Consider the following 17,970-nt stretch of genomic DNA (forward strand, 5'->3'; position numbering starts at 1 on the left):
AGTTGTGGAACAGCGGCGGCAAGTTGTGAAAGGAAAAACTACAGCCAGCTTAAAGTGGCAGTCTTTTGCACGAGGCACGCCATTTGAGCAAACGTCCCACTAAAAGAACGTTTTTTGTGTTTATTTTTTAGGCTGATGTTGTTCGCAGTTATTTAGATGCGACCAACACAAAAAGTGACGGAAGTTCATGTTGGCTGCGCCTAACATTTGCAGCCAAGATGCACATTGCTGCATTGCCTCCATGTATTTTTTTGAGTCCGTTCACAGCTGAATTTTGTTGTTGGTCGCACAAATTTTATGTCAAACTTAAAGTTGAAGTCCGATTAGTTGTCACGCTCCTAGGTTTGTGAAATGTGTTCTCCGCATTTGATCCATCCCCTGGGGGGCGCTGTGAGCCGCAGAAACAGCCACACTCGGGAACCGTTTGGTGGTCTAACGCAAACTGTAACCATAATCTTCCTAACCATAACCCTTCCTAAAGAGACTCTTATTTTTTTATTGCTGAACTTCTGTGCAAAAATGTGTCCTTTTACACAGGAACGTGAAACTGTTGTGCACTTTGAAAAGTTATTTTGCTAATTCAGTTGAAATAACTTAAACGTTTGAAACAAATGTAAAGGCAACTCCACGACAGGCATATCTGCTCTCATTTGACTTATTTCGCTGCACTAAAATGCATTTTTCTCATTTGTGACTATTCAGTTTCATGTCACTTAAAAGAATTCAGAGAGAAGTATGCAATGAAAATGTTTTCAACTTTTTTTCAGAGAACTGAAAATATACTTTATTGTGGTATATTGTGATATACCTCGTTATTGTGATTTAAATTAATTATATCGGTATATACGTTTTTTTTCCCATATTGGCCAGCACTACATATCATGAGAAAAATGCTAAAAGAATATGCTAAAAACACCAAAAACATCTTTTTTATTGCAGTGGAATTTTAAAATAAAACTTGGTTTTCGGCAAAGCTTTTTTTATTTATTTTTTTAAACACCACATCTGACTTCAAATAAACTCCCGCCTCATACCGACGGACCAGGACAGTAAACAGCACAGTCAGTCATCTGTTCTGGTAAACAGCGTTTTCCAGGCAGCGTTGCCTCAGCCCCTCTCTGCTTGTGACGCAACAAGAGACACAAGATCAGCTCTGTGTGAAGCTGCATCATCCCAAGCTGATCTGAGAGCTACACTGGTTGGAAACACAAACCATTGAACATTGATGTTTTTTTTTTACTTGTCCCGGGCAAACAAATAAGAGCTGAAGGCCTCTTGTGTTGGACAGATTTTAATGTTACAATAGGGTGTTATTAATCTGCAGACACCCGAGGCGTATATTTCTTTAAACCGCTTTTGTATTTGAGGCTAAACTTATTTAGATTAATTATGTGTTTTTTTAATCATTATTTCACTTAGATGAAGTACACTGTCATTTGGTTCAGAAATAAATCCAGTTTCTGAAACAACCGGTTTGGTAAATAATCAAGTCATGTCTGAAATGTCTGTATATGTTGCTTAATAGACTTCCAGAACTCCAGAAAAGCAATATGTTTCCTGATAAATTGAACACAATCCATAGACTGCAGCTGGAACAGGTTCTCTCCGTTTTCCGAACAAAATCAAACTTTAAAAACAAAATCTGCAGGGGGGGAACCCTATTCTAGAAACCTGCTGCTCAGTGCAACCCATTTCTAATCTGTAGAAGAGGGGAAGCTTTGAAGAGAGATTTGTTTTTTTTAAAAAGCTAAACAACTTGATCAGTTAAAAAAATATCTGTTAAGGTTACGCAGAAAGATGACAGATTATTTACAGGAAAGCTGTGACTCAACATCAATTTGCCAAGCATAAAAAAAATTCTTAGAAGCTTCATTGCTCCTACCGCTTCTGAACGGCCTATCCAAAAGTAGGAAAAGACAGTTTTTGCTTTTAAATCACACCAATCCCAGAAATCCCTTTTAAATGATGTCAAAAAAAGAAGTGAATTACAGACTCACCCAATATCAGTGAGTGGAGACTTCCCCCTGCCTCTTTTATAGCACAGGAAGAGCTCAGGGCTCTTAAGGCTGCCATGGTTCAGATTGGCTGGCTGGCCGGTGTAGGTGGTTTCAATACAAGTGAATCCCTCTGGGACTGTTTCCCCTGCTGTCTTGTTGATGACAGCCAAGTCCGTGATCGGGGCTTTCGGCCCACTTGACTTGGCCTCTGACAGGTCCTGTTCCAAAGGGGTAGACTTGTCTGTCAGACCGGCCACCACAAAGTAGTCCGTCACACGGTGGCCCTTGTCCTCAATCATGGCTGGTGGGGAACCTGAAAGGAAAGGGCAGGTGTACATGTCATTTCAAAGCATCAATGCTGCCTTTTAACCAATGAAATACTTCACTATGGTCTTAGTCACATGCACCCATATAGAGGGTTGAGCCGTACCAGTGTTGCTGGGTGTTTTGGGTTGCACTTCCAGTGAGGCTCATATGGCCACCCCAAGGGACATGATGAAAATGGAACATACTACTGTCGTGCGTGCGGTAAGTATCAGGGGTTGACATAGCCCAGAAATTTGCACTGGCCCACAGGGCCAGTAGTTTTTGAAACTTACTGGCCCTGCCTGAAAGTTACTGGCCCGACACCGCGCATAGCGGGACCCGCCGCTCCGCAGGTGCTTGCAACTTTAGGGGGGTCCGGGGGCATGCCCCCCCGGAAACTTTTAATATGGTGCAATTTGGTGCATTCTGGTGACATCACTTATTTCTACACTTTTCAATGACTGAAAATAGACCATATCAAACTTAAATCTGCTCTAGTCTGTTTCAGATGTTTTGAAGAGAGCACTGCAGTGTAGTAGGAAACACTAGTTCAGAAGTTTTCATGGTGCTTCTAACGGCAAATATCGCAATAAATCATAAACCTTAAATGTGTTAAAACAATCTAATGGCAGCTTGAACCATTTAACGAATCAAATAAATCCCTTAATGCATTTGACCAATCGGATGGACGCCTTCACATTGTTGACCAATCAGATGGAGCCCTATTATGTTAGATGTTTGTAACCTATGTCAACGTGGGTCATTTGGAGTATAATTTTTAAACTGGGAATGGTTATTTGGTTATTTTGCTGTTTGTTTATATACCGCAAATTATATCGTTATCGCAATTTTAATCTCTGATATCGCATATCGCGAGTTTTCCTCATATTGTGCAGGTCTAACTGAGATCATTCAGCTAACTAGAAATACTTACTGCTTACAGTGTTGTAAAGAAAAACAAAATTAAGTAGTTTAACATTCTACTGCATTTGAGTCTGAGATTCAGGTATTTGGAGTTGCCTTTAATTCTTTGACATTCAGCTTAAAGCTTAGTGCATACAGTTTCATCTTCAATGCATTCATTAAATATCTTGCTGTCCATACTACTAGTTATACCCACTACTCCATCCAACATATTCCTTTCTATTCCTGCCATGTCTTCCACATCTCTGACATGCTTCAGTCTCTCTTCAGTGACTGTGTCGGATTTATAATCAAATGTAATAATAACCCACTGGCTTGTGCCTTCGTTGTTGCTGTTTAACATTGTTTTGTATTGAATTGTTACATTCAATAAAGTTTGAAAAAAAATTGAGTGAGCGCGTGCCGCGTGGTGCTCGGCAGTGAAAGCCGCGCGGCAGGCGGGAGAGAAGGAGAAGTGATCAAAGGTTTCCCATAGAAACCCTTGAAGTCTGAACACAGGACTAGCAGAAAAACTAAATTATGAAGACGAGGTAAATTTACACGTTTTCGCAAAATTTACTTTATTGAAAAAGGTGAAGAATATATAAACCGTTAGATATTTTAGTGGCCCGAGCGGACAAGTGAAAAGTAAAGTCTTGTGGTCCGCACTGCTCGAAAAACAGGACCGGGCCAGCGGACAAATGGCTATGTCGAGCCCTGAGTATATTGTGAAGTATTTGTGTGGATAATGAAAGTTGAATGCATTTATAACATACAGGTGATCCTGTTGGTTGAGATTACTGGCTCCTCACTGTTCCACTTGTGCAAGTGATCCACAAGTGCGTGAAAAACTTTCTTTTTCCTTTTTCCACACAAAATTATAGGGTTGTAGCCAACTCAGTGAGCCTGCAGACCAAAAATCTTCATGCACATATTTTTAACGTGCATGCTGCAGGTAACTGGTTATAGTGAACATTTAAACCACACATAAGGGTAAGTATGGGTGAAGTAAGTGAGGTGCAGAAAAACTTTTTCCGATTATAACAAACGTTCACATGGGTCTCACTTTCGGTCGGAATAAATCATTCGCACATGAGCAGTAGTGTTTACCAGAAGAGGAAATGAGTTCCGTTGAGAGGCTACATACACAGATATCTGGCAGCTCCGTAATATACGAGACGAAACGTGCTTTTATTAATGTTACGGTTATTATGAAGCCCCTGTTTGCTCATCATTTTAATTTTAATCCGTGTGGTCAGTGCTTTTTCTGTTGAAGAACGGAGTCGGAAGAAGCCAGGGCTAGGAGAGGCTAACACTCACTAACAACATTTAGCCTTTGATGAACATAAAATCCATGCGGGAAATGCTGCAATCTGCAGCTTGGCTGAACGTAAATATGTAGGAATAACATCAGCCTTTATTTTGTCGGGACACGACTGGAAACACAAATCCACGTGATTGTTTGAACGGTTTTTAAGGACTGAGCCGCTGTATGAGCTGATGGTCCGAGCTCTGCCCGGACACACACTTTTACTGGAAGACCCGGTTCTCCTGAGTTCGGTAGCTCGTTCACATAGAACTGCGGGACGGATGGCAGTCCAAAGTCTCCCAATCATAGCGCACACGTAACAAAGCATCCTCCCTTCCCCTCAAACACAAAGTCCGTCTGCTCTGCTCAGAGACACTGTCGCTCGGTCCACCGGTCCCCCTGACTAATCAAGTGCAGGAGCGGACTACTTCTTTTTATTTTGTTTATTTATTTTTTATTTTTTTGGTTAAAGTCACTTCCTTCAGTTTATACTGGATCATCGCAGATGAGTCATTAGTTGGAAAATAAAATGAATGAAGTAATACAGTAAAATAACGAATTATAATTATATAATAACGAAAAATGTATAATAGCCCGCCGACGATATCATCGTCCACCCCAATGGTTTACTGCAAACATCGTCAACTGCCAATGTAAGGGACTTCTCCCAATCCTAGTAAAGATAGATAGTACAGAACCCCCATTTTACTCCCAAAGCGTGGGATGGACCTTGCATTCAAGTATACACAGAATACTAAAGAACAGTGTGGTCAAGGCAGTTAAAGAATTTTCTAAGACCCCACAAAACACAAAACGGGGGGAAAACAAACTGGGACGAGGGGACTCTCGTCACTGTAGATCACATCCTTGCTCGTAACACGATGAGAGCAAAGGCTCTGGTGGAAGAAAAGCACCAAGGGAGAGCCATCGACTCTGAAGGAATGCTCGGAAATGCCATTGGGAGGCTAAACCAAGCTGACAACAATGCTCTGAAATGTGGCTTAAACTGAAAATATTATTGTTTGTAATGCATCTTTTTGTAATTAAGAACATGTGACTGAACTTCAAACAGATGTTCCTTTCTTCTGCTTTTTCTTTAGATTTACATCGCATTGCATGACAATCAATGCCAGACCAAAAACCTAAGATTCAATAAACAAACATGATGACACATAGCAAAAAATGCTTCAGTTTAAAAGTAGCCATTAAAAGTTTCTGGTTCTTGGATATTTCCCATTCATACATAAAAACTAAAGCTGTCTGGCCATTTTTACAGGAGAAGAAAAGAATGAAACAACTAAAACATGAAGGCAAAAAGTCAGAGGATGCGGTTGACCAGGACTCCAAAGAAAATGAAAAGTCATCTTAAAAAGAGCTTTTAGCAGCAACACAGGAAGCTCAGTTTTTCCAGCAGTGAGTCAGCTGTGGCAGCTGGACCAAAAGAAAAGAAAAGGCTTTGTACCGTTGATGCAAGCAGACAGCCAGAGGCTTCAGAAAGCACTTTCCTGCAGCGCATTGTAGCGGCTCTGTTTGTGCACTTTGCCTTTGAATAAGAAAGCTGAAGGAAACAGGTTTTTCCCGTGTGACCTACACCTCTTCATGCAGGGCAACGGCCACCGTAGAGGTGACTTTAGGTGCTGAGGTGGCAGACCGACTTGGTTCATAGGAAAATTATTCATCCATCGCAAGGAAGAGGGAAAACAGCTGGGAAACGACCCAACAGCAACTTTGAGCTGGCTAATAATCACAGACAAACTGTGATAAATATTTCAAAAAGTAATATGTCATCCTTTAACACCACAATATCAAACTATTCCAAATACTGTTTTTGATTAAATGATGCAGCTAAGTACCATATGACAAAGATAAAGCCAATTTTTTTTCGATATGGTATTAGTAACACATTTAGCGACAGCAAATATTGAGAATAACTGTCAAATAAAATAGAAAGCAGCAAAAGCAAAGAAGTTGAATGTCACATCCACTCAAAAAATGTGCGTCAGTGAGTTTCAGCTAGAAAGGAAAGGTCTTTCACAAAAACAAGTCTATAATCCCGTTTGCATTTTATCTCTGTTTTTTTTATTAGACACCCTTTTTCAATTTCTGAAAGCTCCGTGTTTGTTTATCAAAATGTTTCCAGATGTGTTTCTATTTCCACGACAAACGGCAGACTATCATTTGACTGGATTCAGCTCATTTCAAGTTCATGCACAACTGCAATTTAGAGACCAACCAAGACTGAAGAGAATTTACTGCCTCGTGTCCATAGCAACCGCTCACTAGTCGACCCTTGCCAGTTATACAACAGTGTCTATAAATCTGTTTGAGGTCCTCAAACTAAAAACTGGAAAAGGATTTTCTGAGGACAAAACAGGGACTGTATTGCTGTTTTTATTGTATTTGAGAGTTTAAAAAATGTTTTGCTACACATATAACTCCAACAAGGTGACTGCATGCATCAGCCTATTTTCACATGATGGCTTCAGCCTCATTTATATTAAATAAATCAAAAACAGAATCTCCCAGTTATGCAACATATAACTGGGTAAAAGGTGTCACAGCAGGAGACAGACCCATTCATGGTGTTCCAGACAGCCAGTAGATAAATGTGTGTTGAAATGATGCCCTACAACTGTTCAACGGGACAAAACCAAGCTGCATTCTCTAGGAATAATAACACCATTGCTTCAAAATTCCACAAATCATTTCCAGTAAAATATGAAATTTGACTTTTTTTATACAAAAAAAAATATTTTAAAATAATTAAAATGTTATTTCTTCAATTTGAGTTGATTAGCAGTAGGGAAAGGCAAGGCAGAATACTCAACTAAAAACATTTCTATTCACAAGTTTATGATTTAATTAAATATGCAGTCATTATTTGAACTTCCATTACAAATCCAATTTGACTTGATCAGACATTAACAAACTTGTAGTTTCACCTTACATTTTAAATATTTAAAATGTACATAATTTAAACCTAAATAAATTTAAATGTTCCTGTCATGAAGATGTGTGTACTTACATTTTGTATTGATTATGTTAATGTAACTTGGTACTCTAAATGACAGGAACACATAAAAAGAACAAAGAACAAACTTCATGCAGGCAATCTCACAATAAAAACAAGGAATTCTTACATTAAGGAAAATAAAGACAGCGTCTGCCTAAATATAAATACAAGAAATATATTTAAAGGAACCGAGTCATTGATTTAAGCGATTAAACATATATACTTATTTATAAACAGTTGGGAGTGATAAAATCTTTTGAATGTCTTGAAATACAGTCAATAAATTTTGTGCGACATCTGTTGTGGTGTGCAAATCGCCACACAGCAAAACCCTCAGGAATTTCAGGAACGAGCCCTCTTTGACAAAAAGCTAAAGGTTCAAGCTGCTGCATCTCATTCATTTATGAAAAGAAACATACGAATTTCAGAAAAGTCACTTCCTGCTCTCAGTGAACAGGAAATTGTGCTCAATAGAATACAAAGATATTGGGGCAACGGTGGATTTTCGCATGGAATAAAAAGGTGAAAAGGAACATGAGGAGATGTATGACGTCTGCTGCTCTCCTCTGGTTAGATAATATCTACCTTTGGTGTATAACGCAGCCTTTGACTGACAATGACTCAGGACTTAAACTATTTTTTTTAAAGAGAATTTCCCATCTCCAGCATTGGACCTCAAACTTATCCCCAGAAGAGTTTTTAAGGCGAGGTAATTGCCTTCCCAGACGATCTGTGTGCATGTGGTGCAGACATGATCCTCCAGAGGACATTTCCGTCTGGACATTATTTGATTTTCCACATTCATATTGCCATAATAAAACAACCAGCACTGACTCAGAGGTTTTCCATATGCAAGTTTAGTTTACATGTTTGGTCTTGAAATGAATTAAACAACATGAATACAGATTCTTTTTTTTTTCTTGTGTGTGTTGTGACATACAAGGAGGAAATTTAACAAGTACAGCGTACAGCCATGACCTGAAGAAAAGCTTTTCTGTGGAAGTAATAAGTCACTCATTGTTGAGGAATTTCAGCCCTACCCTTTTTCAGTTTTTTTCCCCCTTCAGTTCATTGAGGTTAGCTAGCATTTGTTTATGCCCTGCTCTCTCAAACATCCACTTCAATCACGTTGATGTGTGGAGTCTGACTAGAACATTACAACACCCTTCTTTTTCTGTCGATTGAGAAAGTCCCACTCCGATCATCTTGTGATCTATTATAAAAGCGTTCCCGATTGTCTTTTCATTATAATTTTGCAATTTTAAGGCAAATTTTTGAAAAAAACTTTATTGTTTTCTAGGACTTAGTTTCTATAAAGTGGCAGTAGTTCATTAAAAATCCATCTTTGAGTTGCGTGTGGGACCCTGCATTTCCCATCATCCCTTTACTTCCACTCTCTCCCGCTAACAGCCCCTCAAAACCCCAACCTACCTGTTCCTCTTATGGATTAATTTCTGACTTTATCCATCTTCATCACTCATAAAGAGAACCTCAACCCTTTCAGCTTCTCTACCTCCAGCTCTGCCTCTGGTCTCTTTCACAACGAGTCTCTAAACCCACAACATGGCCGCTTTGACCACAGTCTTATACAGACTCCACTTCATTCTTGTCAATACTCTTTAGTCACGCATCACACCTGAAAACTTTATCTACCCATTCCAACCTGCTTGCACAAGTCTCTTCACCTCTTTCTCTTGACTGATCGCTCTAAGTTGCTGAAGTCTTCCACCTTCTTCTACAGGCAACACATAAATAACACACGCCTACCTACCGTAAATCTTCGACCGTTTACGCCAGGGGTGCCTGCAGTGCATACAAACCCTGCCTTATCTGCTGCTGATTACCAGGTGTGTTTAGCCAATATAGAGCTTCAATGTTCGGTTGGTTGGAGAACATGTAGCACACCGGCCCTCGAGGCCTGGATTTGGTCACCGCTGGTAAATGCGATCAACAGGAATCAGCTGATTCTGACACAGAGGAAAGATGCTTTTCATAACCAATATGCAACACTTTACATGAGTAACGTTGATTGCTTCAGCACTGCACTACTGTAAAGTTTTGCATATCAGTGCAAGTCTGCTTTTATCCACTTTAGAATCCCCTGGAGTTACGTTAATTGCGTCAACGGTTGAAAAGCAACGGTTTAAATCTACAGTAAAAAGAAAAAACAATCAGGACATTTTTAGAGCACACTGGATGAAATGTTAAATAGTATGACTCGCACACATTTGAAAGATTTCCACCACACTAACCTCTGTGTTGTAACACGAGCCTCTCCTCTAAAGCCTGCGCTCTGCCCTTTGCTTGCAATTTGAAAACCTGTTCCTCTGTGACTCCTGAGCCCTGATGATCGAATGTCACACGCTTTGTCTGAGGGTTGCACTACTGTCTATCTTGTGGGACACAAAAAAAAAGCGACTTCTCTGGTACCGATAGCAGAACCGTTGAGGTCAGATCTTACGGATGCTGCGGTCTTGAAGAATGTTGCCCCAGGGCTCGTTCAATACCGGGGCTCGGTACCCATCCCTAGCAAAGGGGCACGGTGGACAACAATCACCGAAGTGGTCGCTTTGCATATATAGCCAAGACATGGTACCCATATAAATATCGTGGAGAAGACGGGGTTTATTAATTTAATTAAAACCTTAGCCGTGTTGTTAATCCTTTAGAAAATGGTGATACTCTAAAGGTGAATGTTTGTCTCCTTTTAGTCTAGACTACAAAGTGTGACTTAGAACACAGCTGGGACTTTGATTCCAAGAGTGGGTTCATTTATTTCTTATTCATCCCAGAAATGGGGGTTACATTTGTCTTGCGTTTGATAAAATAAAAGCAAAATCTGCTTTAAGTTGTCTGCCGTTTGTACTTATTGCTTTCCTTAAGGGGGGGGAGAGAGATTGAATTACAAAAAATAGAATCTGAGATTTTATTTTTAGGCCATATCGCCCAGCCCTAGCTTGTAGCATTTTTGTCATGATATATAACAAAATGTAAGAATAAAACAGCGTTTCTGAGTATTTCTTTATTCGTGTCAGAGCAAATTAAAGCATGCCGTCTGAAAAAGCTCAAATTTGTGAAAGCAAGAGAAATGGGTGGACAACAGTCTCCCTGCTCTGCCTCATCCTGATGCATACCCCCTTGCAGACAAATTGATCCATGTACGTCTCTATCAAAACTGTATGGCTGGAGGGCTCCAATATTGCTCGCCATGTTTGTTGCACCGGTAATGTTAGGTTGGGATTGTGAGGAGCTTAAGCTAGCAGGAGAGAGTGTAAACAAAGATTTTTATGAGACACAGAGCAGACTGTTACTCACATGCAAAAATTGTTGCCCACAACTCAGAGATAATGAACTGCGGCTCTGCAGAAACTTTGTCCAAGAAAACGACACAGCTGTTCTTTTAATTTGGCTAAAAACAGCCTAATCGTGATTTAAAGACCACTGGGAACAACAACGATAAAAATATAGTTGGAGTGGGACTTTAAATTTCTTAACGGAGCTAAAATTTAAGGTAAAAAAAGAAAAATCTTATAAAAGTTTGTGATTAGTACAGAGAATCTCCAGAATCTCTTCATAGGTATGTACTGAATTAAAATTTTCTTTGACAGCAGCAACTATATTTGTGTCTACAGTAACTTTAATGTCTTTGGTTTGAGGCGCTTCATCCCAAATAACTCTCTGTTAAAATGATGGACAAACTACATCATCAAAATCTCAACCTATTTAAACACCAGATAAAGAGTTGGGACGCAGAACTTAATGTTCAACAATGACAACTTCCAGTAAAATGGGTTGTCCTTTAGGAAACGAATGCTTTGTTCACATTTTTCCACTATTGTCTCTCTCATGAAAACATTGTCCACATTTCAAACTGTCCCTGATTCTTGACAATAGGTGTTCCTGAAAGTTTGGTTTCTTGGTGCTTGCACATGTCTTGACTTGCTTGTTTGAAGGTTAGCTGTGTGACGCTTAACAACCACTGAGGTCAAAAGAAACTCAACTTGCCATAAATTAAAACTGAACTAACGCCTCTCATTGTGACAGAGACATTCCTGCACTTTTTGTCTCCAGGTTAACCAAATCATAAAGGACAGAAGTAGAGAAATACACACGGCAGTTCTATCTATTGGGGTCTCTAGAGTGTGCCTCCTTACTCCATCCCTTGATGGTCTAACCCGTTATGATCTCAGCCCCTAAACACAAAAGAGGCACAGGAGGCATAGGTGAAAAAGCCTGCGGCTGTTTGTGAGAGCACATCAGACAGAGCTGCGTCCATCTTGGTCATCTCTGCAGGAAAGCTTTGAACTCAGTGAACTTTGAACTTCTGAGCAGCCTGAAGTCGACACACCAAATCCTGAACAATTCTGAACGGGTAAAATTGGAGTCTATAATTTGAAACAGTGGCACATACTGATCAATTAGCGCCTATGGTGTAGGTAAATACAGTAAATGGAAGTTCTTGTGCAAGTGCTCCCTATTCGTTATGACTCAGAATCGCCACTTCCTGAAAACATGGAGTGTAAAAATGTCAAAAGCACAATACTGAGTTGTTTCTCAGCGGTAAAAGCTTCTAACACAGCAGCCTTTCAAGATGAACAGCAGCACAGATGCCTGCTTCAAGTGCCACTCTTTAGCTCTGAACTCTAGAGGATCTGAAGCACAAAGTGGCCCCACAACCACCTGTCATCACAGCGCGTTGTCAGACGAAGGGCAAGCTACTGACGAGGTGACGAAACCTCCATTTTTCATGAACAGCCACGGAAAAGGACTCACACTGTCAGAGTTTTAAATATGCAAGTTAAGAGAGAAAAATCAAGTGGTTTTATTTTTATTTTATTACTTGGCAGAACATTAACAGTACAAAAGACCTGCAGTAAACTTGTCTGTCAGGTTTTTAGTCCCAGCAGCAATAATTGAAAAATAATAGGGATAAGGACAAACTTCTCAATTTTTTTTTCTTTTTTGCCAAACTACATTGACAACCAAGTACTGTAAAAAGTTTGGATCTTTGCCAACAATCCATTTGACTTGTGAATCTTCGAGCACAAATTAGTCAGACGGCTCAAACCTTCAGAATATGTCCGTGTTTTAGCAGTTTTAAACAATGAAATAAACATCTTTGCTGTCATACTATTCCTCTTAAAAGACCCACTCTGGTGGAAATTGTGTTTTTAACATGTTCTTGTGGTATTTTTCTAATGATGGAGGACATGTTTTAGGAAAATTTAGGTATTTCTTTATTCAAATTGATTTTAATTAGGAGCCGATGAAAAAAAAGCAGTTTTAAAACGAGCCACAAGCTCCCTGCTCTGCTCCATTCTGATACATTCACTTATAGACAAATAGATCCCCGTACACTTTTGTTTTCCTCGTCTGCACTCAGGGCTCCAGACTGCGAGCAATTTGAGAGTGTGCGACTGAATTTTACATCCAGTCGCACATGCGCGACCAGTAAATTTGCCTCCCCCACCCTTTGTATTTTTTTATACATCAAACGTTGAAGGGGCACGTCAATGATCAATGAAATAATCAATGAGACGCGAGCGCACACGCACGCAGGCAGACACACACAATCGCGCACATATTCATTAAACACGAGCACACACTCGCGTGATGCCCGTCTGTGAGGCGGCCACTGCGTGTGAGAAGAATAGGGAAAGCCACTGTGAGTGGCTAAATGCGTGGAGGGGGCGGGGCCTAGAGATAATCGAGCGCGCGTAAACATCTGTGGGAAGGAATCATCACAACCTGATATGTGTGTGTCTGAGCTATGAATAAGCGAACTATTGATTCGTTCTTCCCACCTGCGGCTAGTGTATGCAGTCGGTGCTGAACTTTTCTCTGGGCCGCACAGTCCCGGAGGAAGGTTTAGGTTTTGGTGACGGTTACGGCGGCGCATCAAACGGGTTACGGCAGCACACCGCTCCCGTCCCGCGGGAGTCGGGTCAGCTGAGGAGATTAAATATCCCACACCTACATGCGTGACAGCTACTTGACGGGGCTTGAACTTTAAACACGCTCGAGCAAAAACAACATTCGTTTTAGACACACTGAAAATACGTGGGGAAAATGCAACGATAGACGTGTTTGAGATGAACCGGCGGCTCGCCTGGATCGTTTGGGCGGGGGTGGGGTGGGGGTGGGGGGGCTGTGAGATGAAGGCGAATCTGCAGCGAGACTAAAGGAGGACAGGAAGATGGAGTTGTCCTTAACATTCAATTTAGTTTTAATATTCTTCTCCCCCTTAGTATGTATTCTAATGTTTTGATGTATGTAGCCTTTTTTAATGAATTGGTATTTCAAATTATTTTAATTAATCACTCCACTACAAAAACCATCAGGACACATGTCCCATAATGCATTGTTTTGTAGTCTGTAGGGCAGCTTTCAGTCAGTTCAGTTTCCAGCTGTGTCCGGGTAGATTTGCCCCTTGCTCCCACCCCTTTCTCCCGATATTTTTGTGATGATTGACAGGTGATGTTGGAGCAAAAACAAAAATATATGTCACCCACCAGGTGATCTGCGCAGCGTTGAGTCCACCTGGGTGATCTCAAACACGCTTGTTGTGCATCCTGGCTGCACCTATTTGGTGTCACAAAGATAAATTTCCATCCGTTTTCTTTACTTATTTGTACTGTCATGACAGCGATGCTTTTGTCAGTTTACCTGCATCTTCAAAAGTGCAGAATAAAATGTGACACTGAATTTGAAACATCACATTTTAATTTCTGCATCTATTATTAAAGTATTTATTCATAATACAGTGGAAATTAGTAGATTTGGTTAGCATGTTGATTTACGGTATGCGCCCCTAAATTTTCTGGTTGTGCCCCTAAAATTTTCAGTTAGGGGCCACTGTGCTCCTAGTGAAAAAAGTTAGTCTGGAGCCCTGGCACTGGAATCTCGCTACAAACTGAACGGCTGCATAGCTCCAACATTACTCACAATTGGGGTTGTAAGCTAGTGGGAGAGCCTGTAAACGGCAGGGAAAATGGGGATGGGGGTCACGCACATCTAAGAGGTAAATTTTCCGCTCTGCTGAAACTATGTACTAGAGAATGAAATAGATTTTTTTATTTTCGGCAATGAACCGGCATAATGATAGTTAAAGACCATTGGGAGTGCTTTTACAATAGATCAAAAGATGATCGGACTTTAAAAGTCTTACATGCTAATCTTTCTGATCCTGACAGAAGGTTCGCTTTTTGTGTTAAGAAGTTTGTGTGTTTAATAATATGAAAGAAAGGCATTTTTTTATTATTATTGGGTCAAAATAAAGATAATAGAAAAAAAATATTTTACTTCTTATTACAACAAGTGTTTAAAATGTGCTCAGTTTTGGAAGAAAAGACGAGTCTTTTAGGTGGTGAAAGAACTTGTCTGGATCAGAGAATAACCAGCAGCTCAAACCAGTGAAGCTCAGCTCTGCAGGAATCACAAGACTTTCTCCTTCATGAGGCATAACAGCCTCCTAGACATGAAACGCTTTCTCCAATATAGAAAAAAAAAAAATAGGTAACACTAGCAACTCGGACCTTAACCTACTTAACCTACTATATTATAAGAGGCAAAAAAAAAAGTGTTCACTTGATGGAATTTTCAGCCAAATCACAAGACTAATTTGTTGATCTTTGCCTAGACTTGAGTGTCTAGTTAATGTGTCTCACAACAGGCAAACCTTCAGTTTAGCAAAAAACCAACTGCAGTGTGTCGGATACACACTGGAAAGACTCATCAAGTGAGCAGACTGCAAGAAGCTCAGCTGATGAATAAAAAGAAAGGTATGAGAAGTATGATCTGAAAGAAATGTGAAGGCTCCTAAAGCTTTCTTCCAGTGAAACAGCACACCCCTGCACAGTGCACACTGTCAAGTTACTGACGGCGTGTGAAGTGAATGTAGACCAACTAAAACTTAAACATTTTAATTTAACAAAGCTTTATTACCGCCTCTGGAGATAAGCTCAACAAGATAAAAAAATAAAAAAAATATCCAAAAATGGTTCATTAAACTACCCGACGACATTTAGATTAATTTTTTTACCACTGAATAAAAGGACTGTGGGTTTGCCGAGTATGGTACTTCTCTATATATACAAGCATTTTTTTGGATGTACGACATCCCTTGTCATAAAAGAGAAAAGTTTTACTCATAGTTGTAACTGTTTACCTTTTTTGGAGGCAAATATTTCTTTAAATTGATATTTTTCAAGATTGTAGTAGCTTCTTATAAGACAGCTAGTTTTGAAGAGGGTATTGCCAGTACGCTTAATTCTAAAAAAAAAATGTTACCACCTATCATCCTCCTGGAAGAATATTTTAAACAGTATTTCGAAGTTGGGACTTTTACCAAAAGCCTGCTATCCTTCAAAATAAAAGTGTGGGGCTGTGCCCCGAGTTGTATGAAAGAGCTGTAAATATGCAAAACCAATATCTGAGTGTCTGCAACTGCATTACCATTAATGACCACTTGGGGTACAAAACACTGAAAAAGTGCCTAATCTTTTTTGAATAAGTCGATATGTCCCTGTAGTCCGTAGCAGCACGGCTTATGTGGTTTAGCCACTTCATTGGGGTTGGGTTTAAATCAATTTAATTAATTGATCTTCACTTAAAAGATATTGATTCAAGAAATCCACAAATTAAAATTTTTAAAGCCATTTTTTGACTTTTTTGTTTAAAAAAAAAAGTAAAAAATAAATTATAAACCTGTGTTTTGGAATGTACATTTGACCAATAACTTGTATTTTACTATACAGATCATGTTCAATTTTAGCATGTAAATTGAACCCTGAATCCTTAGGCATTCTGAAAATAATGCCTGTCTTAAAATGAGATGAAGCCTTAAATAAACGTAAAGGTTGTTGACTAAAAATCCCAGAAATACTGACGGTGTTTTTCTAGTAAACAAATGCTCTGAAATTTAAAACTAAAAATAGAAATCTTTTTTTCCTTTCTTTTTTTTTTTACCTTGTCATGAAGTCAAGGTTGGACAATTGTTAACACAAAAGCTGATTGTGTTCCAAATTCCTCATAACATCACTTCATCTTTATTTCCCTTGATTCTTTTTCTAATCCACCACAAAGAATTTTTAGAGGTTTATGCATTAGTTGGGACATTTTCACTGTCCTTTTGAAAGTCCCCTTCCTCCACTTATGACATAATCATACATAATACATAATAAATAGATTTGCAATAGAATTTTGTAAGAACGGGCAGATCTGAGAACATTTGAGTCAAGAAAGTTGTAAGTCCCTCTCTGCTCTCTAAGCCCATCTACTTTATCTCCTTGGTCACCTGACAAAGCCGGTAGGCATACATTGGTAGTGACAAAGTGCAATCTACACAAAACCTTACAGTAGTCATGTTCTATTTCTGCATGCAGCCTGTAGCGGTAGGCAGGAGGAAACCTTTACTCTCCTTTTCTAACTCCATGCAAATAAAAAACAGCTAAACGAAAGTTTTTATGGCAGGTCGGTGACCTCCACCAAAGCAATATCCTTGCTTTCTTTTTCCTAACAGTTATCGATTTTAATCACCCAGCTATTATGCATGTTTAAAAAAAGAACCAGAGCAGACTTTGCTTGGTTGCAGTTTTCCTCTAAAAGCAGAACAGCAAAAACACAACGAATAACAAACACAAAGTGGGGAGTTCTCTAGTGTGGTTAAGAGTACTGCTGCTGTCTGACAGCCAGTGCGCTGCTGAACAATGGATATGTGGGAACTACATTTATTAGCATTTGCCCTCATTACACGCCATAAATAAAAGGCACACTGCAAAAATGCAAAATATTTTTTGATAAAACATGAAGATTTAGCAACACAAAAAACAAAGACTACGTCATTTTGTATTTCACTGCAACAGTTTTATGTTAATAAAAGTCAACACAACGTCAAATATACTTCCAAACGACCTTCGTCTACATAGGAGGCGGTCATCCAACATAAAAGGGGTCCATCTGATTGGTCAAAGCCTGGGCTCTATTTATTTTGTTCAATATTTCAAGCAACCATAAGGTTGTCTTATTATGTGTGTAAACATTTAAGGTAACCATTTATGGCAATTTACCCTGTCTTTTGGAAAACAAATTTCCAATTTATTGTGCACACCTAGTAAGTATATATGTATATAACTAAATATACATACTGTAACAGATGTGAAACTTTTGTTTTAAGAGTACACGCATAATATTTCCAATAATCAGAGCAATATACCAGAGTATGGGTGTTTATTGCTAATTTCAAGATTAAATTATTTCTTAAAAGAGCAGGACAACACAACTCTACTAATTCTATCGGCAGATTTTCCCACTGAACATCTCGTCTTCTATACATTTTACAGTCTCACTCCAATTGATCTATTTTAAAAGCGTTTCCAGTGTTGTTTTTTTAGCCAAAAATCTAAAAAACCTGTGTCATTTTCGAGATACAGTTTCTGCGGGGC

The 17,970-nt window shown here is 39.4% G+C and overlaps 1 protein-coding gene across 4 annotated transcripts in view; it reads right to left on the reverse strand.

The window, feature by feature from the left end:
* Positions 1–17,970, reverse strand: part of dennd4c (DENN domain containing 4C) — a 48,312-nt gene that overhangs the window by 28,927 nt on the left and 1,415 nt on the right. For all 4 annotated transcript variants that reach the window (XM_011487386.3, XM_011487387.3, XM_020711607.2 and 1 more), the window contains exon 2: positions 1,998–2,310. In XM_011487386.3, coding sequence (XP_011485688.1) covers positions 1,998–2,296 — 299 coding nt within the window. In that variant the 5' untranslated portion in view covers positions 2,297–2,310. The remainder of the gene's footprint in view (positions 1–1,997; positions 2,311–17,970) is intronic.

The sequence above is a fragment of the Oryzias latipes genome, chromosome 18 (assembly GCF_002234675.1).
Source record: "Oryzias latipes chromosome 18, ASM223467v1".
Lineage (NCBI taxonomy): Eukaryota > Metazoa > Chordata > Actinopteri > Beloniformes > Adrianichthyidae > Oryzias > Oryzias latipes.